Source organism: Pleurodeles waltl, chromosome 11, assembly GCF_031143425.1.
Source record: "Pleurodeles waltl isolate 20211129_DDA chromosome 11, aPleWal1.hap1.20221129, whole genome shotgun sequence".
Taxonomy (NCBI): domain Eukaryota; kingdom Metazoa; phylum Chordata; class Amphibia; order Caudata; family Salamandridae; genus Pleurodeles; species Pleurodeles waltl.
In genome coordinates this window covers 689091000-689117067 of record NC_090450.1, presented here as the reverse complement: position 1 = coordinate 689117067, position 26068 = coordinate 689091000, and the positions used below count along the sequence as shown (strand labels likewise).

At 44.5% G+C, this 26068-nt stretch overlaps 1 protein-coding gene across 1 annotated transcript in view; it reads left to right on the top strand.

Annotated features, from left to right (window-relative positions):
- PCYOX1 (prenylcysteine oxidase 1) overlaps nt 1-26068 on the top strand; it is a 172730-nt gene that overhangs the window by 69083 nt on the left and 77579 nt on the right. Inside the window, exon 3 of the mRNA XM_069214208.1 lies at nt 15850-16024. Within this exon, the coding sequence (XP_069070309.1) occupies nt 15850-16024 (175 nt within the window). The remainder of the gene's footprint in view (nt 1-15849; nt 16025-26068) is intronic.

The window sequence follows — 26068 nt, the reverse complement described above, 5'->3', positions numbered from 1 at the left end:
ACCTACCTACCAGGGACAATATCAAAGGGGAGGTTTTCGGGGACAATACAGAGGAGGCCAATTCCCAAGAAATCGGGGAAAATTTCAAGGTCCAAAAACCCCTCAAAATAAACAGTGACTCACAAGTCACACAACCCCTTCACACAACACCAGTGGGGGGAAGACTAAGCCAGTTCTACAAATCTTGGGAGGAAATAACAACAGACACTTGGGTCTTAGCAATTATCCAGCATGGTTATTGCATAGAATTTCTCCAATTCCCTCCAAACGTCCCACCGAAAACACACTATGTCAAAACAGCATATAGATCTTCTAGGACTAGAAGTTCAAGCATTACTGCAAAAGGACGCAATAGAATTAGTACCAAGTCTACAGAAAAACACAGGAGTTTACTCACTGTACTTTCTAATACCAAAAAAGGACAAAACTCTGAGACCAATACTAGATCTCAGAACACTAAATACCTACATCAAATCAGACCACTTTCACATGGTCACATTACAAGATTTAATCCCACTGCTCAAACAGCAAGACTACATGACAACATTAGACCTAAAAGATGCGTATTTCCATATACCGATACATCCTTCACACAGGAAATACCTAAGGTTCGTATTCAAAGGAATACATTACCAATTCAAAGTGTTGCCATTCGGAATAACAACCGCACCAAGAGTCTTTACAAAATGCCTAGCAGTAGTAGATGCACATATCAGAAGGCAGCAAATACACGTGTTCCCTTACTTAGACGACTGGTTAATCAAAACCAACACACTAACAAAGTGTTCAGAACACACAAAGTATGTCATACAGACCCTTCACAAGCTGGGTTTCTCCATCAACTATGCAAAGTCACACCTTTTGCCGTGCCAAACACAGCAATACTTAGGAGCGACAATCAACACAACAGAAGGGATAGCCACTCCAAGTCCACAAAGGGTTCAAACATTTCACAAGGTAATACAGGCCATGTATCCAACACAAAAGATACAAGCAAAAATGGTATTAAAACTCCTAGGCATGATGTCTTCATGCATAGCCATTGTCCCAAATGCAAGGTTACACATGCGGCCCTTACAACAGTGCCTAGCATCACAATGGTCACATGCACAGGGTCAACTTCTAGATCTGGTGTTGATAGACCGCCAAACCTACATCTCGCTTCTATGGTGGAACAGTACAAATTTAAACAAAGGGCGGCCTTTCCAAGACCCAGTGCCACAATACGTCATAACAACAGATGCTTCCATGACGGGGTGGGGAGCACACCTCAATCAACACAGCATCCAAGGAAAATGGGACATACATCAAAGGCAGTTTCACATAAATCACCTAGAACTGTTAGCAGTATTTCTAGCGCTAAAAGCATTTCAGCCCATGATAACCCATAAATACATTCTTGTCAAAACAGACAACATGACAACAATGTATTATTTAAACAAACAGGGGGGGACACACTCAACACAGTTGTGTCTCCTAACACAAAAAATATGGCATTGGGCGATTCACAACCACATTCGGCTAATAGCACAATTTATTCCAGGGATCCAAAACCAGCTAGCAGACAATCTCTCTCGGGATCACCAACAAATCCATGAATGGGAAATTCACCCCCAAATACTGAACACTTACTTTCAAATTTGGGGAACACCCCAAATAGGCCTATTTGCAACAAAAGAAAACGCAAAATGCCAAAACTTCGCATCCAGGTACCCACACCAGCGATCCCAAGGCAATGCTCTATGGATGAATTGGTCAGGGATATTTGTGTACGCTTTTCCCCCTCTCCCTCTCCTTCCATATCTAGTAAACAGATTGAGTCAAAACAAACTCAAACTCATACTAATAGCACCAACATGGGCAAGACAACCTTGGTATACAACACTACTAGGCCTGTCAGTAGTACCTCATGTCAAGCTACCCAACAGACCAGATCTGTTAACACAACACAAACAACAGATCAGGCATCCAAACCCAGCATCGCTGAATCTAGCAATTTGGCTCCTGAAATCCTAGAATTTGGACACTTAGACCTCACACAAGAGTGTATGGAGGTCATAAAACAAGCTAGAAAACCTTCCACTAGACACTGCTATGCAAATAAATGGAAAAGATTTGTTTGTTACTGCCATAATAATCAAATTCAACCATTGCACGCATCTCCAAAAGATGTAGTAGGATATTTACTACATTTGCTAAAATCAAATCTAGCTTTCTCTTCCATAAAGATACATCTCACCGCAATATCTGCTTACCTGCAGATTACTCATTCAACTTCCCTATTTAGAATACCTGTCATTAAAGCGTTTATGGAAGGCCTAACGAGAATTATACCACCAAGGACACCACCTGTTCCTTCATGGAACCTCAACATTGTCTTAACAAGGCTCATGGGTCCACCTTTCGAACCCATGCATTCTTGTGAAATGCAATACTTAACATGGAAAGTTGCATTTCTCATTGCCATCACATCTCTAAGAAGAGTGAGTGAGATTCAGGCATTTACCATACAAGAACCATTTATTCAAATACACAAGAATAAGGTAGTTCTAAGAACAAATCCAAAATTCTTACCAAAGGTTATCTCACCGTTCCACTTAAATCAAACAGTAGAATTACCAGTGTTCTTCCCACAGCCAGATTCCGTAGCTGAAAGAGCACTACATACATTAGACATCAAAAGAGCACTAATGTACTACATTGAGAGAACAAAACTAATTAGAAAGACAAAACAACTATTTATTGCCTTTCAAACCTCATACAGGCAATCTTATTTCAAAACAAGGCATTGCTAGATGGATAGTTAGGTGCATTCAAACCTGCTATCTTAAAGCAAAGAGAGAGCTGCCTATTACACCAAAGGCACACTCAACCAGAAAGAAAGGTGCTACTATGGCCTTTCTAGGAAATATTCCAATGAACGAAATATGTAAGGCAGCAACATGGTCTACGCCTCATACATTTACTAAGCACTACTGTGTAGATGTGTTATCTGCACAACAAGCCACATTAGGTCAAGCTGTACTAAGAACTTTATTTCAAACTACTTCAACTCCTACAGGCTGAACCACCGCTTTTGGGGAGATAACTGCTTACTAGTCTATGCACAGCATGTGTATCTGCAGCTACACATGCCACCGAACGGAAAATGTCACTTACCCAGTGTACATCTGTTCGTGGCATTAGTCGCTGCAGATTCACATGCGCCCACCCGCCTCCCCGGGAGCCTGTAGCCGTTTAGAAGTAGATCTTCAACATTTGTACATTTGTAAATATACTACTTTAACTTCATTTTGTACATACGTATTCATTCCATTGCATGGGCACTATTACTAGCATACACAACTCCTACCTCACCCTCTGCGGGGAAAACAATCTAAGATGGAGTCGACGCCCATGCGCAATGGAACCGAAAGGGGAGGAGTCCCTCGGTCTTGTGACTCGAAAAGACTTCTTCGAAGAAAAACAACTTGTAACACTCCGAGCCCAACACCAGACGGCGGACTGTGCACAGCATGTGAATCTGCAGCGACTAATGCCACGAACAGATGTACAGTGGGTAAGTGACATTTTCCTTACGTAGCTATTGGGAGGCTATACACTGGACCAATAACCCTCCCCATCCCTCTGTTTATTGATGATTATCTTACTTTAGTCCCCAACCCAGGGAAACCTCTGACCACAAGGACAACAACCAACAGAGGCCACTAAGTCAGTGTCAGTGCCAAGAGCCAGGCCCTAGGCCATCCCAGGGTATCTAGCTTCTGTGGTTTTGAAAAGTGGGGGGTAGTAGCCCCAGGTGCTTTGCACCCTTTTTCCACATCACCTCCCACCAGTTCAGGGATGGTATCCTGAGACTAGTCACTCAATTTAGGGTCTGTACCCTCAGGCTGAGCAGAGGACATGAGGGCTCTCCCTCCTCCTGTTCTTCTTGCTAGGGTCCTGTACCTTCCGCTTTGAAGTGGTACCCGCAGAAAACCGAACTGTTAAAGCACCTTGGTGGCCGCCATTCCCAGTTCCCCTGACACCCTAGGCAACTCATTCCCCAGAATTCAGTCTGAGGGCATCAGGGGGGCTAAATATGACCCTTCTGGGTCATCCCCTCACCCCCCTCTAGGGATCCCAGAACCATAGGACGGAAAAAGTCCTGCCCATGGGCTCGAGTCATTCTACACACCTGGCCAGTGTATTGCTCTAGGGAAACTAGCCTTTCCACAATCATGGTCTGGCTAGCCCCGGTGCCCCTCAGAGAAGGGACTGGGACCCCCCTCTGCTTTCACATGGTGGAAGTGACTACTCACCCTCTGGGATCACCAACTCCCCCATGGGTTCACCTCCCAACTAAGAGAGGTTATGCGTGGTCTGTGACCTGCCACTTGGGATTATCTCCCCCCATGGCCACCCCCTGTGGAGGGGTCGCCAGTGGGGGTTTTCTTAGGAAAGGCAGTCCTAGTTTTCTTGTGTCCAAGCTGAGAACACTCAAAGCAACGGGATTGAAAATAGTGTGCCCTGGTCAATCTCCACCACAACCTCCCTACTTCCTGTCAGAAGGGACATGGGAACCTTTTTCTCCCCCTTATCCTGGGAACTGTCTGTGTCTCACTTGACCTTCACCCTCCTTGGTCTGTTGGGGACCCTGTCCACCCTTGGCTGATTCTCCCTCATACAATTTTTTTGGACCCTGGTTCTGGGACAGCGGTCCAACTTCTTGGCAAGCTTCCTGGGGTCAGTAAGCTTGCTGTCAATCAAGTGCTGGTGCAGCTCTGGAAAACGATGACTAGACAAGTGCTTCCATGCAATCAAACTGTACATCCTGATCCTCTACCTGGGAAATACTTCCACAGCCCTGCCCCCAGTCTTTCTAAGGGACCCCGTGCATCCTCTGGGCCACCTCCCAGCCCCAAAACCACTGCTCTGTGTCATCCCCCAATTACAAAGTCCTTCACCACATGCTTGGGTATATGTACCTTCCCCTCAGATCGCACTAGAGAACAACTGCCACCATCTGTGCTGGACCTGCTCTTTAGAGCCAGTTCCTTCAAGCTCAGCTCTTTAACAAGAAACATTTTCTTCTCCTCAATCGCAATTTCTCTGCCTCTTTTGAACCTGGCTAGTTTCAACTGAAGCTCCATCTCATGCTAAAGCTTGAGCTTCTCCATCTCCAGCTGGAGCCTCCTAGCCCTACCGGCTGTCCTCTAGCTCCACCGGGGTCAGGCCTCTTGAGGAAACACTGCTGCTTGCCCTGGAAGGTGCCCTCCTCCCAGGCAGAGCCTGATTCTCCATCAGATCCTCCTGCAGGTTTTGCTTCTCTCCATCCACAATAGCATTTTCCTCCCCTGTGTGCTCATCAGCCTCCTTTGCTGCCAGCCATAACCTCAGCACCTTTTGCAGCTCATCCTTTTTAGTGAGGCCTTTATTGGGAAATTTGAGCTCCTTTCAGAACTTTTTGAGCTGAGGCACCAAACAGGTCTCCAACTTCTCCTGCTCAAACACCAACTCTTCAGCTCCAACTGATGGCTCACCAGACTGAGAAATGATTATGAATCAAACTCACAAGTTGCAAAAAGAGAAAAATTGAACAAGTATTGTGAGGTGTAATGCTGTGCAATTTGTAAGTGTACACCAATAACTGTACGTAAAGTACAATTTAAATTCCTATCCTCACCGCTGATCAGCAATGTTAGAAATGGGGTCTCTAGTTGGCAGTGGTTTGCACCCTGTCCAAGTAGGGACCCACTCACTCTAGTCAGAGTAAAGAAGTCACACAGTTAACAGAACTTTTGATCACCCGCGTGGTAGCTTAGTAGCTTGGCACAAGCAGTTAGGCTTATCTCAGAGGCAATGTGTAAAGTATTTGTACACACACAGTAAAACAGTGGAAACACCACAAAGGGACTCTGCACCAGTTTAGGAAAATAGCCAATATTATCTGAGTTAAACAAGACCAAAACTAAAAAAATCCAACATTGACAAGTAACTATCACTTTCTAAAAGTGGAAATAAGTCTTAATCCATATGAATCAATTATTGTATCTTTTTAGCACCAAGTACATTAGATGCATCATAAACAAAGACGATGCGGGCCGCAGGGGAGGTGAGGCATCGAAAAGCAAAGCAATACTTTAGTTCCTTACTGCGCAGGGTAGGTGATGTATCAGTTCTTGCCTTGCAGGAAACGCAGTGTGTTGGTTTCTGGACATGCAACCTCAGTTCCTTACTGGGGTGCGGGGTTGGTGAGAAATTGACGCAGGGCACGTCTCAGCTACCTTTGGGTGACTGTCACAAACAGCCGAACTGTCATCCTGACCCAGATGTGTATTCCACAGCCAGTCAGAGGCACAGAATGGGCAAGAATGAAAATGCCCACTTTCTAAAAAATGGCATTTTCAAACTTACAATTTAACAACCAACTTCACCAAAAGATAAATTTTTCAATTGTGAGTTCAGAGGCCCCAAACTTCATATCTAGATATTTCAATACAATCCTCGTGTTACCCTGTGGAAGAGATAGGCCTTGTAATAGTGAAAAACAAATTTAGCAGTTTTTCACTATCGGGACATGTAAAACACACCAGTGCATGTCCTACCTTTCAAATACACTGCACTCTGCCAATGGGGCTTCATTGGGCCTACCGTAATGGTGATTTACATGTAGTAAAAGGGAAGGCTTGTGCCTGGCAAGTGGGTGCACTTGCGAGGTGAAACTGCCAGTTAAAACTGCACACACAGGCACTGCAGTGGTAAGTCTGAGACATGTTTACAGGGCAAATCATGTGGGTGGCACAGTCAGTGCTGTAGGCCCGTTAGTAGCATTATGAGCTACAGGCCCCTGTGTGCACACATGTTGCACGTTACTAGGGACTTAATATTAAATCAGAGATGCCAATCATGGATAAAACAGTCACCAATAACATTTAGACAGAGAGCACTCTAGCACTTGTCAGCAATGGTGTTGGGGGGGGTGGATGAGGGGAGAGAGAAAAAACACACACACATATATGTGCATGCATTTACGTATGTTTATTGTAATTGTAGTATGGCGAGACGTCAAAGTGCTTTTTGGTGAGTAGCACACTACTCCGGAACCCAAAAGGATTAGTATATGGAAATATGAGTACAATATTTGTATAGGGAGGTAGGAGTTAATTTGAGTGGAGGACATGTGAGTCTGTTAGTTGGTTTGAATAGAATAATGGAGTGATAGGTGAGGGAACAATCCAGAAGTGTAATTAGGAGATCATAGTAGTTAGATGAGGTTTGGGATAAGTGAAGGATAGATGGAGGATGGAAAAGTCTGTAGAAAGGGATTAGGAAGATAGCAGTAGTTAAATGGGGTTTGGAATGAGTTAAAGGAGAGATACATGAGGGAGAATTTAGTAGGGTTGTTTGGGAGATCATAGTTGTAAATTGAGGTTTGGGGTGAGCCAGGAGGGAAGAGTCTGGAAAGAGGATAGATTGATAGAGGTATAGGATGATGGTCAGACAGAGTAAGGCTTTCAAGAGCGTATTATTTTTTCTCATACAGTTGGATTAGACTAGGAAATATATAGCAACATGGTTTCATAATTAAATGAATAAGTGTTAAGAAATATAATATATTGAGATTTAAAGTTGTATAGTTAAAACACAGGCTTTTAGGAGGTACAGTATTTGAAGTTAATTTGTGTACTTTTATAACATTATTTTGTCTTTCCTCAAAATTTCAGTAGTGAAATGCTTGTAGATGAATAGTTAAGATAATATTTACTTAGTGTGACGGATAAAATAAAAACAGACTCGTAAGCATCTAATCAAGTAACTTATATACCTATGCAGTGACCTATGAGCATGTTGTGTGTAGAATCTGTTTATGTTTAGACATGTTTGTATGTATGTGTATATCTGTATGTATGTGTGTGTGTATATGTGTATGGAGAGGTTTTACTCATTATATATATATATATATATATATATATATATATATATATATATATATATATATATATATATTTACCATGCGTTTTAAAGGTGTATGTGTGTGATAAAGGTATAAGCGTGGTAAGGGTTTGTATGGTAAAGGCATTGCGTTGTAAAGGGTGCATAGTAAAGAAATGCATTGTAAATGCATGCATGGTAATGTCATCAACCAGCCTCCTCATATTTTCTTCTTCAAGGCAAAGGTAAAGAACATTTCTGAAAACACCTGGGACAACCTAACAATATTTTCATTTGACCTGTACTGCTACCTTAGCATTCGTAAAGCTTGAACTGCTGCCCATGAGGGTGTCTTGGTGCTTGAATGAGAATAACCGTTAATAAAACCGCTGAGGTTAAAGGGGGTTTGGAAAAAAATGTGTTTTGAGCAGCTTACTAAAACTGAGAGAATTTGATTTTTGTCTCGGGTAAGGAGGAAGGGCATTCACTGTTTAGCTGCAAGAACCATGCAAGCACAGCCCTCAGCATGCTTTCTTTTGTAGAGTGGAATGACCTTTCCTCCTTTGCGCAGGTGAACTTCAGTCTAGGTACACACATTGTGAAGGTAATAAATATATCTTTGCCTGAGGGCTCAGTTCCCAGAGACCTCTAACATGGCATGACAACGTGCTGCTTAAAAAGCCTACAGCACACTTTAATTTGGCTTGCTGTCACCTTGTGATCTGGATGCAGGCTATTCGGAGGTACAAATTCCACATGAAAGGAATAAACATGCTTTAGTCAAAATAGTTAGTATGCTACTACCAGGAGAAGGATCCTTCCTTGCTTATCCTTTGACTCTACAGACTGAACTCTCAAATAAAAGCTCGCTCATCTGCAAAGCACCATCTACATCATGTGTTGTGCGCTGTAGAAGGCATATCCAGAGACCCATACAAAGTACGTACACATGCACGCAGCATGGCAGCAACACAAGTCGCAACAGTGCATTGCTGAATTTGAAAAGAACCACCTGATGTCACTCTACACAAGACAACCCAATGTCCTATATGCCCTCATGCCACTGCAAAGTGCAAGACCTTCCATGAACCAGATATAAAAATTGGCTGGTATTAACGCTCTGCCGTTTTGCGTTTCTGATTCTTTCTGTCAAAAACAGTCAAACTGATGAGAATTGATAGTACTGTTAAATAATGTAACTAATGCTCTTTTCATGGGTTCTCATGATCACTGCTATGTATGCATCTGCTTGTGCCGTGGTCAATGGAATTGGATCACAATCAGTCCCAAAATGAATGCAGAATAAACTCAAGTCCAAGTCCAAATGTTGAACAAACCAGACTTGAACAGAATCAGTCTGCTTATGGTTCATTAAGAATGAGATGAATGAGTAGTAACTGTACTGAAACCGTTCCACTCTTGTGATTTTAGTTATTGGTCCCCACCTAGTGCGCCTCCTATGATATGCCCCATGAATTGGGAGTAACCTTTACCCTAGCACAGAAAATAAAACTTCTTTGAGTTTAATTGGGTCCAGATGTTGTCGTCTCACAGCTGAAAACTGGCATGACCAGAAGCACAGACATTGGTTTCATGATGTTTAGAAAAGTTCCACCACTCTTTCAGATCAAACACTTGGGGTTGACTTGGTCAGGCTTGGTCAAGAAAAAAGGTGTATCATATTTCTGCATAGTTCTCAAAACTTTTGTGGCCAATAAGATTGAGTTACACTAAGCTTTTTGATCACAAGTTGATTTGTGAGAAGCATTAGGTGCTAAACCTACAAATCGAGGAAGTAGCGAATTCTCCTTCACGTTCAAGAACCTCATAATTATACCTATTCAGAGTGGATTTTGATGCCCACAAAATCATAATTTGGTTTAGGTCCCACCTCACAAGGAAGGCTCTGCCTATTGCGCACATGCTCATATAAACATTTACATCAACCTAGTGGGATGATGGAAACTAACTCCATCAGTACCCTCGCATGACTTTCTTTTCTTTTGTTCGACTTTGGAGGGCACTAAACCTCTCAAAGTTTGTTGTTCCTAATTTTGTCTGTTTAGCTGATACCATTAGCAATTGACCTAATATTCGTTTTGAATGACTGAATCTTGCACCCTGCAGGGTTACTTGGTTATTACTGCTAGGTACCTCATGATCCACTCTCATGTAAACTGGTTTGAAGCCCTTTTATGCTTATCAGGATTATTGCAGCTGGTTATCTTTTGTATTTCGAGAAATTGTACAATAAAGAATTGGTACCATACAAAATGTGTATCTACGAGTAGCCACTCATAAGAGACTGCCATGAACACTCACTAGACTGTCGTGTTCTGATCTGTAGGTCCACACACTGAAGTAAAGTGCCTAGAAGACAGCAAGTCAGCGCTGGGCAAAGTAAACTTATAATTATAGTGCTATACGACAGTGGTATTCTAGTAGTATGTACTATACAAAGCTGGTTAGTTTAGTGGGTAGTCGTTCCCACAGATTCCTTATTGTGAACCTTTGCTTTGCCGTGCTTCAGGCTAGAGACAGTAGATTTCTAAGCAATTGTGCTTCACCTGGCGATGCTGTTGCAGTGCCACTTATGGATCTGTGGACATCACAGCTAGGAGTGACAAAGAAGGTCCGTAAATGTGCCATGTGTCGCAGGTGGGTGATGTCCGTACCTGTTTTCTTCTTGCTTCGCTGATGGCAGGATGTGGAACTCTGAGTCTTTACTCTGGATTTACTTGTTCTTATCTAACGCTTGTCTGAAATGTTCAGACCTTGTTCAAGTTGTTGCTGACAGGTATCTTTCGTAGATCGACATTTGTCATGTTTGTTATGTTTATAGGTTATAGGAGGTACATGCAGCCTTTAGGCCTTCCTGTACTCCAGAATTATCAGCAATAGGAGTGCAGAGCTCTTTACGGCCTCATGCAATAACTGTTGAAATCAAAGTCCAAGTTAATGCCACTATCTCTGGTTAGGGTTCGTTTCTTTTCATTGCCCATTTAAAATCCTACTTCGAAAGAAGCATGAGGGCTTTATCTCATCATCACAGCAGTAAAACAATGAATAAATGAAAGCATATTTATAGAGAGCACATAAACCCAAGAACCTCAATATGCTTGGAACAAAGAGCAGGAGGTGTTGAGAATAAATAAGAGTGTTGTTCACTATTCTGAATGCTAAGTGTTCAGGAGATTAAGTAAATTGCAGGGTAGTTCCCTACTTGGGTGTCGAGAAAGAGTGGTGTAGGAAAATGCCTCTTGTGACATGGCTGTCCCCACTTCTTAGGGGCGAGTGCAAAGCGCTCCGTCCCTTTTCTAATCTCCCTTTAGGGGGATTTTAACCACGCCCATGTTACGTCAGTCACTTACAATGGTTGGTGGGCTTGCCTTTTAAAATCCGATTGTTTTCATTTGTGAAAGGCATGCATACGTCATGCCTTTTCCAGTGTTTAGCCCTCCTCGAGGGCACTGGTAAACTACAGGAAACCTACGAGGCTCTATGTTTTCCGTATGGTTTCTGGACAACTTTTTCTCTGCAATGCGCAGCGCGATCGCGCTGTGTTTTAGACAGCGCTATCACTCTTGTTTTTTTTTGTTTTTAATTTAATGTGGCAAGAAAAGTCTGATTAGGCATTTACAATGCTAATAGCTCTAACTTGGTGTAACGCAAGACCCAGTACATTGCAAATTCTTGTTTGACACTGGTTCTGAGGTTTGTGGACTGTAGGTGAACTGGTTTCCTGCTAACCAGGTCCCCTGTGCCAGTGCTCTTTACCTAAATCAAGGTTAAAGGTCTAATTGTGTACAATTGGCACACACTTTAGCACCCCTATTAGTCCCTAGTAAATGGTACCCCTGGCACGTAGGGCCTGGATGCTAAAGAAGATCTCTATGGGCTGCAGCATGTGTTATGCCACTCTAAGGGACTCTCCTATAGATCGTGTGCAGCCTGCCATTGCAGACTGGGTGTCATGGTGCAGACCATGAGTGAAAACACGAAATGGCACACATTGTGTGCCATGCCCTAGTCACTGCCTCTAATACATGCAAGTCACCCCTACAACAGGCCTTGGAGCCAGAAGCAGGGTGCATTATATTTGATGTGACGACATATCTGCATGAGCAGGTATTCCCCCTGTAATGTCTAGTTCAATTACTAGATATTGCAAGTGAACAGGGAAGCCCTCATGTATGTGTTGGGCACTGGTCAGTTCAAGTTACCCAGCTACATAATGGCCTCACTGTAACCTATGGTGTTTGGTATCAAACACTTTGCCTTAATAAATCCACTCTGTTGCCAGTATTCAATGTATTATGACATGCATCCACAGGGCACCTTAGAGGTGCCCCCTGAAAACCTACGAGTCCTCTACTGTGCTGGCTGACTGGTATCAACAAGCCTGCCACCACAGACATTTTATGACCTCCTTGAGGCAGTAGCCCGCTCTCTGAGGCCAGAAACACAATGCCTGTTCTGGAGGAGGGTGATATCACCTCCTCCAGCAGGATGGCTACTGAATCTGTATACCAAGGCCAGGGACTTCAAAGTCCCTGCCGCCTTTGATATGCAATCCTAGCTTCCCCCAGACCTGGTAGATGCTATCTCCTGCCCTGAGGCCCATTTAGCACCAGGACAGGCAGGAGAGTAGTTATGCTAGTAGTCCTGTTGTACTACCAAGCTAGTTACATCCCTAAGGTGGGAGACCTGATGTGCTCCATGTAGGAAGGGTTCAACCATCTTGTTTTTGGTGGAATTAGGAATTACGGGACAGGGTTATACCCACTCCCCACAGGAAGTGGTCACATAGAGGGTGTAGTACCCCAGGGGAAAGTAGCCCATTAGCCCATAGTTCACACTTAATGCCACTAAATTCAGTTTTTAGGAGACCCCCTGACACCAGGACATTAGATTCATCTGCATGGAGAAAAAGGACCAACTGAGGACCAGCAGGACTTTTGGCACCAAACCATGCCTACCTGTTGCTGTCCTGACAGTTGCCCAAAACCACCTTGTCCTGCAGCTGCGCAACTCCCAGAAGCCTCAGAGGGCTGCCAGCACTTCTGAACCAGCCGGCATCTCCCTTGGAGTGTAGGAGCCACTTCCGTGCAACCTGCAGGCACCAACTGTTATGTCCGGTCCACCGATCTGCTAACCACCAGGAGGACAGACCCGTCTCCCCATGAAAATTTGGAGACGCCAAACCCACAAAGAGTCACCCTGCACCAATACCTGAGGTACTAAAACAGTTGTAAGCATCAAGGCTTATTTTTGTGTAAGCCAGATGCCACTGCTGCCAAACGACAACATGCACCCAAGGGACGACTGAATCCAAGAGCCTGCTCACAAGAGTGGCCCGACTGTCTGTTTTTCTTTCCCCTCTGCAGGTCTAACCAAGCACTGCGAGCCCCCTTGTTGCACAGGACCAACAAACCAAAGCCCTCTGCATCCAAGCTCCGTGGTTCATGACTATCGACTGTGCCCCCTTGTTCTCGGGACCCTCACAAACTGAGCCTGTTGGGAGCTCCCAGATTTGTCCCCAGGCCCCCCTCTGCCTCCCCTTTACCAGGTGGTCCCCCTCTTTGTTAGCTGTGCAGTGCGCAAGGCACCCAACCTGTCTACCACCTCAGCACCATGACTCCCCAGGGCAGGTAAAACTGAAATGCTAGTGCTTCTTGTGACCTTGCCCCCTAAGCACCTTACGACCTAAAAGGGACCTCCAAGATAGTTCTGCAAATACCCACAAGCTGTATAAGTACTTTAACCATTGAAAGTCATTACCGCGTAAAAGCGCATTGGTGTATTTTACTTAACTCACTGTGAGCAAAACCTCTACAACAGCACTTACTTTTGAGATTTCGATGTCAAAGCATACTATAAAAGTGTATTCCTCTTGAATTGCTCTCGAGTTTCTTCTTGTGTGTGTCTCATTTATTGACTGTGTTCAGCAAATGCTTAGCACTACCCTCTGATGAACCTAAACTGCTCGCCCACAGTACCACAAAAGAGAGCATTTAGGATTATTACTTTACGCCTTTATCAACCAATAAGGGGTGCCTGTACTATCTGCATAGTATACCCCTACATTCGTACACTACATGGATAGCCAGCTTCCTAGCGGCCACACAGGCAGAAGCATTTGAAGAATGATACGGTCAACAGAACCTTGGCTTCAGAAAGGAAGGACCAAGCAGAGGGACAGAGTATAGGTCTGCTATCATAAAAGAGGCACCGCAACGTCAAACACTGGTGAATTAAACATAGTGTCATTAACTCAACCAATTTAGGCAAAAGAGTTTTCCCTATGGCTGTGACAGGGTCAAGACTATTGAAAATGGAGACTAATTGAACAGTAAAGTGTGGGATCATTTAAACGTTGACTGACATTCCTGTAAGAGACCCAGGCATAAAGTATTAGCGAAATCCAGTAAAGATGAAATAAATGCATTAATTTAAGAGTGATTCTTAGGAATTTTGAAAGGGGAGGATTTTGTTTTAAAAAAGTAAAGGTGGTGGAAGCAAGAGGCTTTGAGTGTCATCAGCATAACCTTAAAATCCAAAACCAAAAAAGTGGCTTTGAAAGTTGCTATATGGACATTAAAGAAAGTTTGTGACACCCAGTTGCCAAGCAACACAGCAGGACATATTGTAGGACGAGAAATGAAAGTTTTTTAGGAGTGCTTTGTGATTAAGGAGTGAGACAAGCGCAGCATGGGACTGCCAGTCTCAGTGGGCATTATCACTTGATGCCAGTTACTAAAGGAGGATCGTGGATCTGCATGTACGAATCGTGGACTTGTCTGAGGTCATCTAGACCCACCTCTGGTACTGGTTTCTTAACTCTGTGCGGCCTGAACGCAGCTTGTTGAATATAATTTTTTTTTTTTAACTGAAAGTTCTCAAAGAAATTGGTCAGCTATTTGGGCACCGCTCTCAGCAAGCTTGGACACAGCAGAAAGGACAGAAATGAACATTTAACACAGGCCAGGATTTTTATTAATTAAACGAAGTACACCTGATTTCTTGAAGGTTGAGTGTAACATTACAAGAACTGAAGTAGGAGTCGAGAATGGAGCGGATTTTTGAGTAACTGATGTATTGCAAAGAATCACCAATGCTTCATCTATGTTAAGATTCCTGAGGTTTGACCTGCAGAATTTGGAAGTCTTGTGGTTGATGGCTGGTCAACCTTGGAAGATGATAGAATGGATTTTGCTTTGTACTCTGACCAGACTAGGGGGATGATTTAATTTTACCATAGTTTTGTCAGGAACATAAATTGTGCAGGCATGGGTCCCTGTCCAAGATGCTCTGTGGCCTTAGAGGAGGTTTGGATAATCCTTCTGTACCTTATTACTTGCACACAATCTCCTGGGGTGAGGGACTGTGGAGAGAAAGTCTCCAGTTGTGCGGAGCTCAGGCAGAAGTCGCTATTATGGTCACACCCCTTCAGAATTTTTGATTTATGACTATAGGTTCTTTTAGACCTGAACTTTGGGATGTATAATAGTAGGCTGACCTGATTCTGGGTGGCACCTTTTGTAGGTTTTCTTATTCACTTATGATTGATGCATCTTATACACAGCTAGCACCACAGTAGTTCCACTTGGTGCTGTTGAAAAAGATTATGGCAACAGTCTTCTGGGTCCAGTGTGAAACCTTGGACAATTAACTATCCACCAGAAAGATTATTAGTATAAGTTAATATATTTTTCTTGTTTACGTTATGTTTTATTATAGAAAAAGAAAAGAGCCAAACTTGTTACAGAAACAGATATGGCAAAATGTTATTTTGAGGAAAACCTCAATTATTATTTACAACAAAGAAAGATATGAAAATAGCATATTTGTTAAATTGTTAAGGTGGTCACTCACAGAATATTACCTCCTTTTCTGTGTCCTTAAAAATGTTTTTTTTTTGTTTTTGTTTGTTAGGTCTCTCTGCTCGCCCACCTACCAGCAGCCTAGTAGGGATCTACAACGGGAAGGAGTTTGTATTTGAGGAGAGCAGTTGGTTTATTATCAATCTCATTAAGATGGTCTGGTATCACGGGCTCAATTTTCCGCGCATGTACATGTGGGTGGAAGAAATGCTTGACAAGTTTATGAGGTAACAAACTTTTTTGCTTGTTCTATTTCAAACTTTTATTGGCTCTTCAATTAATTATTTATTCTCTTAGTCTTTGCCTCGTTGTTTGACATCTTTTGGAGAGGGGATTAGTATTTTTTTCCCAAACTTGTATAAGAATGTTTACTTGGAACGATATGCAGTGTCACTGTTAACCGGCATAAGAAGCTTTGAAGCTTTTCTACAAAAAGTCATATTACACTGTGTTAAGTTCTGAATGGTCCTGTTTAGCACACTACTACCAGAAGTGACTGCTAGGCTTTGAATGTGTCTGTACCAGAACTTTGAGGGGCACCAGAATTTTTAATGTTGGGAACTGATGTGATCAGGCAGGTTGGATCTGAGGAAACAAATATTAATGTATTAAGAAAAAAATTACTGTTCCACAGTGAAGACCGAAAAGACTCAATCTCCTGATGTAGGTGAGGGATTGACAGTTTCTGCAAAGTATCTGAGGGGGTGAATCATACTGCTTAAAACGTCCAAACTGAGGATGAACAGTTTTTCTTTATGCATCGTAAAGTAGTTATCCTGCAGCCACTGTAACTGAGCAACAACAGAAAATGTGTTAAGAATGCTTGTTAGCATTCTTGCTGCTACTGTTGCACTTATTGAGGCACAATTCAGTCTTGAAAAGAAAATGGGCACTGTTAACCAAAGCCTGTGAATGGGGAAAGTGCACAATTGCTGATCCATGCCTTAAGGTGGTAAACAGTTTTCCAGCATTGGTTTTGCTTTAAGTATTAGAGAAATTCAAAATGTGGGAAGGGTATGCCCAATCCACTGGATTCAAGCTAGTCTGTTTAATGAGGGTTGATATCCCAAATGGGGCACAGTTGCGCAGGTGCTGCCACAGGTCCTGTAGGAGGCCCGGGCCATTCTCTCTCAAGCTGTTGCTGATGGGAGAGACACAGCTAAGTTCACAGTACGCTGTGGACTGGATACGTCCGACTCACTGGATAGATTAGTTGCATCAACGGTGGCCTTGAGGCACCACGCTTGGTTGAGGACGTCTGGCTTTTTGGGGGATGTCTAAGCTGCGCTAATGGACTTTCCCTTCCATGGCACCCGTCTCTTCGGAGACAAAGCAGACTCTGCGCTCAAGCGCCTTAAGGTGTCCAGGGCTACGGCTCGGTCCTTGGGTCTCGCGACTGCCCCTTGCCCCTATCAGTCTGCTTTTCGCCCCTCCTGTGGCTACAGAAGGGGCACCCAACCATGTCTCTTTCCCTCCAGCCACTGTGCCACGCATGCTGGCCAACCTCTGCGTGGCTGGAGATGTAAGATCCAACGTCTTCGTGGATCAGGGAGCCAGCGGTATGCTCAGTCCACGACACTTCCCGTTGCAGCCGCCTCACCTTCCTGGCCTGACGCTTTCCTGCCAGGGGCCAGTTGAAGGCAGGAATCGTAGAAATATAGTGTGCACAGAGTCCAGGGGTCTCCAGAGACTTGACAGAGACTGAAATAGATAATACCAATGCTCTTTGTGGTAGTGTGGTCGGGCAGTTAGGCTTATCAGAGGGTAGTGTTAAGCATTTGTTGTACACACACACAAGCAATAGAAGAAAAACACACTCAATGACTTAACTCCAGACCAATAGGATTTTATATAGAAAAATATAAATTTTATAATTTATTTCTAGAACCATTTATTTTTAGAACCACAAGATTCACCTTGCAGGTAAGTACATAAAATAAAAGGTACTATGCATATTATATGATCAGGACTTTGAATAGAATCAACAATGTTTACAGTTTTTCTTAAACTGGCAAAAAGTTATTTTAAAAGTGGACACAGTGCATTTTTCAACAGTTCCTGGGGGAAGAAAAGATAGTACAGTTTTGCAGGTAAGTAAACAACTTGCAAATATTATCTTTGGGGTGTAGGTAGTCTGTCGTTGGGGGTTCAAGTTAATCCCAAAAACCCACCACCACCCGGTCGGGTGCAGAGGTCAAAGAGGAACCAAAATAACGGGGACTCCTATAGAGGCAGGGTGTACTCTGAATCCGGTCAGCCAGCAGATAAGTACCCGCGACTCAGAGGACAGACCAAGGGGGATTAGAAGAGCATTGGAGGGCCACAAGTACGCACCAAACACACACACACCCTCAGCAGCACAGGGGTGGCTGGATGCAGGGTCCAAACAGGACATTGGGTTTCCAATGCTGGTCTATGAGGAGACCCCGTGGGTCACTCAGAGGCTTCAGGTGAGGTCTGCGGGTTGTCTTGGGCACACCACTGGTTGGACAGGGAGGAGGGCCGCCTGCTGAACCATGAGGCACCAGGGGTCGGTTTCTCCAAAGCCTGGGGGCTGCAGGTGCAGTGCACTCTTAAGGCGTTGGATATCTTTGTCCGGAGCTCATGGTCTGGGGGAGTCCTTGGGCTCCCCTCTGCAGGCATCATCGTGGAGATAGTGATCAAATCATTATGGGTCCCTAAAATCACTATTGTCCACATCTGCCCCAGTGTTATTTGAATTGTATCAAAAAAGCAAACAAACTGCATTTTCAAATCTGCATCACAGAAATTCAGAATTTGCCACAGCAACCTCCCATCTCTTGACCTTTACGGTGACTTAATTGTGTACTGCTGCAAATAAATCTCCACCATAACAGACCACATTATGCAATCTCCCATGTCCCTTGAATTAATCAGTACATCCGTTATTCTCTGGCAGTCCCCAAAGACTTCATCCCCCTTTCAGTATCTTTTTGATGCCAAGGTTCTCTTTTCTTTCACCAAATCCTCATGAGCCACTGACAACTTCATTGCAAATCTCATGCCTCTCTGTTCTTCCCCCGATTATCCCTAGCCTTGTTAATTGTTAACTTTCTAAAGATGTATTCCTCACAACTTCAGACATGCTGTTATAGTGGCACTTTTGAAATAATAAACCCCAGCCCTAATGCTTATCCCAGCTACCTTTCTGCCTTCCATACATAGCTAATGCTAATTGATCTATAAGTGTAGTACTTTCCATGCTGAAGAACAGAATCAACTCTCCAAAGCATGAAAATGGACACTAGTGGCTCAAGAACAGGGCCAGTAATGTATGTCTATGATTCTGGATCTCTCTGTAGCTTTCAACACCATGAACTGCAATGGGCTCTTCAATCACTTTACTACACATGCAGGTGTCAGTGGAACTGCTTTAGCCTCATTGTCTGGTTCGCTTACTGCATAGCCACCTCCCCCAGCAAGTCAAACTAAGCTTCTTGCTGCTGCAAATCACATCCAATTGATTGTGAGGTATCCAAGATTTCAACATGCACCTTTATCCTGTGCAATATCACTAGGACCTCACCTTGATTCTGTTTAATATCTCTATGACCCCAACAGCTCATATCTTGGAAGGGCTTTACATGTCCTCTGTGTGAGAAAGTAGCCTCTTTCTAGCCTTGTTACCCCCACTTTTGGCCTGTTTGTGAGTGTATGTCAGGGTGTTTTCACTGTCTCACTGGGATCCTGCTAGCCAGGGCCCAGTGCTCATAGTGAAGACCCTATGTTTTCAGTATGTTTGTTATGTGTCACTGGGACCCTGCTAGTCAGGACCCCAGTGCTCATAAGTTTGTGGCCTATATGTATGTGTTCCCTGTGTGGTGCCTAACTGTCTCACTGAGGCTCTGCTAACCAGAACCTCAGTGGTTATGCTCTCTCATTTATTTCAAATTGTCACTAACAGGCTAGTGACCAATTTTACCAATTTACATTGGCTTACTGGAACACCCTTATAATTCCCTAGTATATGGTACTGAGGTACCCAGGGTATTGGGGTTCCAGGAGATCCCTATGGGCTGCAGCATTTCTTTTGCCACCCATAGGGAGCTCTGACAATTCTTACACAGGCCTGCCACTGCAGCCTGAGTGAAATAACGTCCACGTTATTTCACAGCCATTTTACACTGCACTTAAGTAACTTATAAGTCACCTATATGTCTAACCTTTACCTGGTAAAGGTTAGGTGCAAAGTTACTTAGTGTGAGGGCACCCTGGCACTAGCCAAGGTGCCCCCACATCGTTCAGAGCCAATTCCCTGAACTTTGTGAGTGCGGGGACACCATTACACGCGTGCACTACATATAGGTCACTACCTATATGTAGCTTCACAATGGTAACTCCGAATATGGCCATGTAACATGTCTATGATCATGGAATTGCCCCCTCTATGCCATCCTAGCATAGTTGGCACAATCCCATGATCCCAGTGGTCTGTAGCACAGACCCTGGTACTGCCAAACTGCCCTTCCTGGGGTTTCACTGCAGCTGCTGCTGCTGCCAACCCCTCAGACAGGCAGCTGCCCTCCTGGGGTCCAGCCAGGCCTGGCCCAGGATGGCAGAACAAAGGACTTCCTCTGAGAGAGGGTGTTACACCATCTCCCTTTGGAAAATGGTGTGAAGGCAGGGGAGGAGTAGCCTCCCCCAGCCTCTGGAAATGCTTTGTTGGGCACAGATGTGCCCAATTCTGCATAAGCCAGTCTACACCGGTTCAGGGGACCCCTTAGCCCTGCTCTGGCGCGAAACTGGACAAAGGAAAGGGGAGTGACCACTCCCCTGACCTGCACCTCTCCTGGGAGGTGTCCAGAGCTCCTCCAGTGTGCTCCAGACCTCTGCCATCTTGGAAACAGAGGTGCTGCTGGCACACTGGACTGCTCTGAGTGGCCAGTGCCACCAGGTGACGTCAGAGACTCCTTGTGATAGGCTCCTTCAGGTGTTGCTAGCCTATCCTCTCTCCTAGGTAGCCAAACCCTCTTTTCTGGCTATTTAGGGTCTCTGTCTCTGGGGAAACTTTAGATAACGAATGCAAGAGCTCATCCGAGTTCCTCTGCATCTCTCTCTTCACCTTCTGCCAAGGAATCGACTGCTGACCGTGCTGGAAGCCTGCAACACTGCAACAAAGTAGCAAAGACGACTACTGCAACTCTGTAACGCTGATCCTGCCGCCTTCTCGACTGTTTTCCTGTTTGTCCATGCTGTGGGGGTAGTCTGCCTCATCTCTGCACTAGAAGCTCCGAAGAAATCTCCCGTGGGTCGACGGAATCTTCCCCCTGCAACTGCAGGCACCAAAAAGCTGCATTACCGGTCCCTTGGGTCTCCTCTCAGCACGACGAGCGAGGTCCCTCGAATCCAGCAACTGTGTCCAAGTGGCCCCCACAGTCCAGTGACTCTTCAGTCCAAGTTTGGTGGAGGTAAGTCCTTGCCTCAACTCGCTGGGCTGCATTGCTGGGAACCGCGACTTTTGCAGCTACTCCGGCCTCCGTGCACTTCCGGCGGAAATCCTTTGTGCACAGTCCAGCCTGGGTCCACGGCACTCTAACCTGCATTGCACGACCTCCTAAGTTGTTCTCCGGCGACGTGGGACTTCTTTGTGCGACTTCGGGTGAGCACCGTTTCACGCATCCTCGTAGTGCCTGTTTCTGGCACTTTTCCGGGTGCTACCTGCTGCTGAGAGGGCTCCTTGTCTTGCTCGACGTCCCCTCTCTCTCCTGGTCCAATTTGCGACCTCCTGGTCCCTCCTGGCCCACAGCAGCGTCCAAAAACACTAACCGCACGATTTGCAGCTAGCAAGGCTTGTTGGCGTTCTTTCGGCGGGAAAACACTTCTGCACGACTCTCCACGGCGAGAGAGATCCGTCCACCAAAGGGGAAGTCTCTAGCCCTTTTCGTTCCTGCAGAAACCTCAGCTTCTTCTGTCCAGTAGAAGCTTCTTTTCACCCGCAGCTGGCATTTCCTGGGCATCTGCCCATCTCCGACTTGCTTGTGACTTTTGGACTTGGTCCCCTTGTTCCACAGGTACCCTAGATTGGAAATCCACAGTTGTTGCATTGTTGGTTTGTGTCTTTCCTGCATTATTCCTCTAACACGACTTCTTTGTCCTTAGGGGAACTTTAGTGCACTTTGCACTCACTTTTCAGGGTCTTGTGGAGGGTTATTTTTCTAACTCTCACTATTTTCTAATAGTCCCAGCGACCCTCTACAAGGTCACATAGGTTTGGGGTCCATTCGTGGTTCGCATTCCACTTTTGGAGTATATGGTTTGTGTTGCCCCTATCCCTATGTTTCCCCATTGCATCCTATTGTAACTATACATTGTTTGCACTCTTTTCTAAGACTATACTGCATATTTTTGCTATTGTGTATATATATATCTTGTGTATATTTCCTATCCTCTCACTGAGGGTACACTCTAAGATACTTTGGCATATTGTCATAAAAATAAAGTACCTTTATTTTTAGTATAACTGTGTATTGTGTTTTCTTATGATATTGTGCATATGACACTAAGTGGTACTGTAGTAGCTTCACCCGTCTCCTAGTTCAGCCTAAGCTGCTCTGCTAAGCTACCATTATCTATCAGCCTAAGCTGCTAGACACCCTATACACTAATAAGGGATAACTGGGCCTGGTGCAAGGTGCAAGTACCCCTTGGTACTCACTACAAGCCAGTCCAGCCTCCTACACTCTGACACCCAGATCCCTCTCAAATTAGAGCAAGTATCTGGATACCCTTTTCAGTATGGCAAACTGAAAGATGTTCAGGAATGGATGAATCTAAATTTGTTCTGCCTTAGTGTCATGAAACTTGAGATCCTACCTCTAGGCCCAGTGGATTGCTTGCCAGTACTTTTCTCTTAATTTATAAGCCCTCCTCCAACCCCATTAATGAACTCACAAAGCGTAGAAATCTTTTCATAGTGAAATCTTTTACTCCACGTCTGAATGATTTCACTAAGATTTCTTTCTTCTACTTACAGGAGTTGTGTAGAATTCTCCTTCTGCTGGTGTTTGCTCACAATAGCACTTTAGTTTTGTTTTTGGGTATATACGTGAAATAACTAACCTGATTGAAACAGCTCTTTCTTCGCAATTTTTTAAGAATGATTTTTATCAGGTTGATGTAACGTATCTGGTGAAAACCATTCTTGTTTCTTTAGGTTGGTTTTGAGTCTTTTAAATCAGGGCTTCCTCCCCTTTTACACATCAATCCTTTTTTTTATTATTCTTTTTAGGTCGAGTGCAAGGGTACAACCTCTTGAATACTTTTCAGTATACTTCTTCTTTGGGCTTCCAGCTATTTCATTTGTCAGTTTGTGTCGTGCTTGCAAATGGTTAGTCATGCCTCTTTGTCCCTCCTTCTATGTGGGAGCAGGGACCTACTAATGTATAATTATGCTTTGTCCTTTTTATCTGGTCTGTAGGGGACCTTTTTACTATGCTGCATGCTCGTTTCCAAGGAAGCTTCCCTTTTCATTGCTGAGCTTTCTTGCTCAGAGTTCAACTTAGCTGTAAACAAAGCTATATATCAGGCTATCTTAGTTTTGCTCTTCGAAGAGCCGAGTGTGCCTGCCTGCAGGCCCCGAGGTGGGAAGGAGGGCGGAGGCCCGCTTGTTCCTGTTGTCTTGGCTCTTGAACGCTAGCACTCACTTTCCTTTCTGCTCTCCTTGCCCCATTAGCTGCAGCCCTTGTTTAAAGTTGTCTGCTCTCTAGTCCCTGCAGAGCAAGAGCGGAAAAGCAGAAGGCTCTCGGTGGATGTTCTGCAGATAACTCTTGTTTCGCCTTCAGCAGACAGCTGGTAATATGTTTACTTTTCCAGCTGGGCAATTTTTTTTTTTTTTTTAATTTAACATTACACGCAGTGACTCCGGCGTGTATGACGTTAGTTTTCCTGCTATCGCTTCCTGGTGTAGTGTGAACTGCGCATGCTCGTTGTTGGTCTCACCATTGTTGTCCATGACCGTTGTTCGTCCCATCTTTAAAGGAGTAGGAAAAAGGTGAAAAATACAAGTGAAAGGAGCTCATGTAGGCACCACGTGTTTTCCAGTTTTCAGTGCAGAGTCTTTGGAAACAATCTCGGGGAGCGAGAATGGAAGCAGCTTGAAGTGCAAATTATTTGCCGAGTTACTTGACTTTCTGTGTAAGATGTGTTGCCAAAGAAGTGCAATGCTCGTTACCAGGAGACGTGTCTTTCTGAATCTTGTTCTGTACATGCAGTGTACCATTTGGTGTGCAAGGCCCCAGCCCGTTCTGCCATGATCTCCCTGTCATGTTGGCGCAGGCGAGTATGAAATCAGGCGCCCATACTTCTTTTCTTTACAGGAGGATTTATAAAAACATAGCTAAACAGACATTCCGATCTGTTTGAAGTACTTTTATACCTTGATGTTTGTTAATCGGTGCTGCACTGGGGTGGAAAGACTCCGAAACGTGCACACATACAACAGACACACAAGCATAAAAACACATGAAAGGAATACAAGCGAAGCCCCCTCGTATAGCAAACCAAATGAAATCACACATAAAATACACATTCAACACTCGCAGCACACATGTAGCTCATGCAAACCACAATGCACACACAAGCATACAACACACACATAAAGCACGCAAGCAATACTAACATACATACAACACCAACACGTACTATTGTATTGTAAGTGTGTTTATATAGCACTTCCTACCCCTGACTATGTGTTGAAGTGCTTATTGGAGTGTAGCACGCTACTCCGGAACCCAAGAGGAATTAGTGGTAGATTAGTGTAGGGAAATAGGAGTAGAGTATTAGTATGAGTTAATTTGTGCGGAGGATATGTCAGTTTGTTAGTTGGGATACAACAAACACAAAACAAACATTATTGTGCTCATCAACGAGGCCACACTGAAAACCCTGACTCCAGTAATGAGGGAACATCTGCTGGCCTCTTCCCCCAAGATAAATCAATCTGGGCCACAAAAGAGTTCCGCGCAATTCTGATACGCATCTCCTCTGCGAGGAGCAGCACCGGGGGTGAGTGACGGCTGCGCATGCTTCAAAACTAATGCTAACTTATTATGGCTGCCCCTAGGGTGACCTGCTGTCCGTTGTCAGTGATGAAAGCTTTAACGGACGGCATTTGTCCGTAATTTTAGCCTTTCATCTAAAGGGCAACGGAGGCAGGGCAAAATTACGGGCAGAGGAGTTTCCCCAGCTGGGCTGGAAGGCAGGGTGTCGTCTGTGCTCTGAGGGAGGGAGGGAGTGGCAGACAGATAAGAAAAGGCCTTCTTGCCAGGGGGTCTCCTTCCCTAAAGACATGCAAATGTGGGCAACTGGTAAATCTGCAAATACAAAGGGGCTTGAAAACCTGCATTGACTTTACTTAAAGGAGTCACTTGAAGTTTTCTGGTGGCAAAGATCTTTCTTTTAGAGAGGTATTGTAATGGTGTTCCAAGGTGAGCTGTGGAGTGTGTGGTTTTAATGGAGTGTTATACATTTTTTTATCACTAGGTATAAACTGTATATTATTCAAATCTGTATTTGAGAAGCACTTTTTTTTTAATTTAACCGAAATGTATTTGTGCATTTTGTAGCAGCCTTTATTATGATGTAATTGTATGTTCGATGGCATCTGTTGCTGCAGATACACATGTTGTGCACAGTCCGCCATCTGGTGTTGGGTCGGAGTGTTACAAGTTGTTTTTCTTCGAAGAAGTCTTTCGAGTCACGAGACCGAGGGACTCCTCCTCTTTGCTTCCATTGCGCATGGGCGTCGGCTCCATCTTAGATTGTTTTTTTTCCGCCCTCGGGTTCGGACGTGTTCCTTTTCGCTCCGGGTTTCGGGACGGAAAGATAGTCAAAACTTCAAAAAACTACATCGGTATTGTTTCGCTCGGGATCGGTATAGTTAGAATTCACACCGAATCGTGAAGCGCTCCGGTAGCCCTTCGGGGTAATTTCGATCCCCCGTCGGGGCCTGGTCGGCCCGACCGCATGTAACATCGACACCAATGGAACGGACCCCGTTCCGATTCTGTCCTAAATGCCACAATAAATATCCATATACGGACCAACATTTGGTCTGTAACTTGTGCCTGTCACCCGAGCACAAAGAAGAAACTTGTGAGGCCTGTTGTGCGTTCCGGTCCCGAAAAACACTCCGTGACCGTCGAGCCAGAAGATTACAGATGGCGTCCACGCCGACAGAACACCGAGAGTTCGAGGAACAAGGAGAAGAGGAGGAAGCCTTCTCCATCCATGAATCGGACTCGGATGAATTT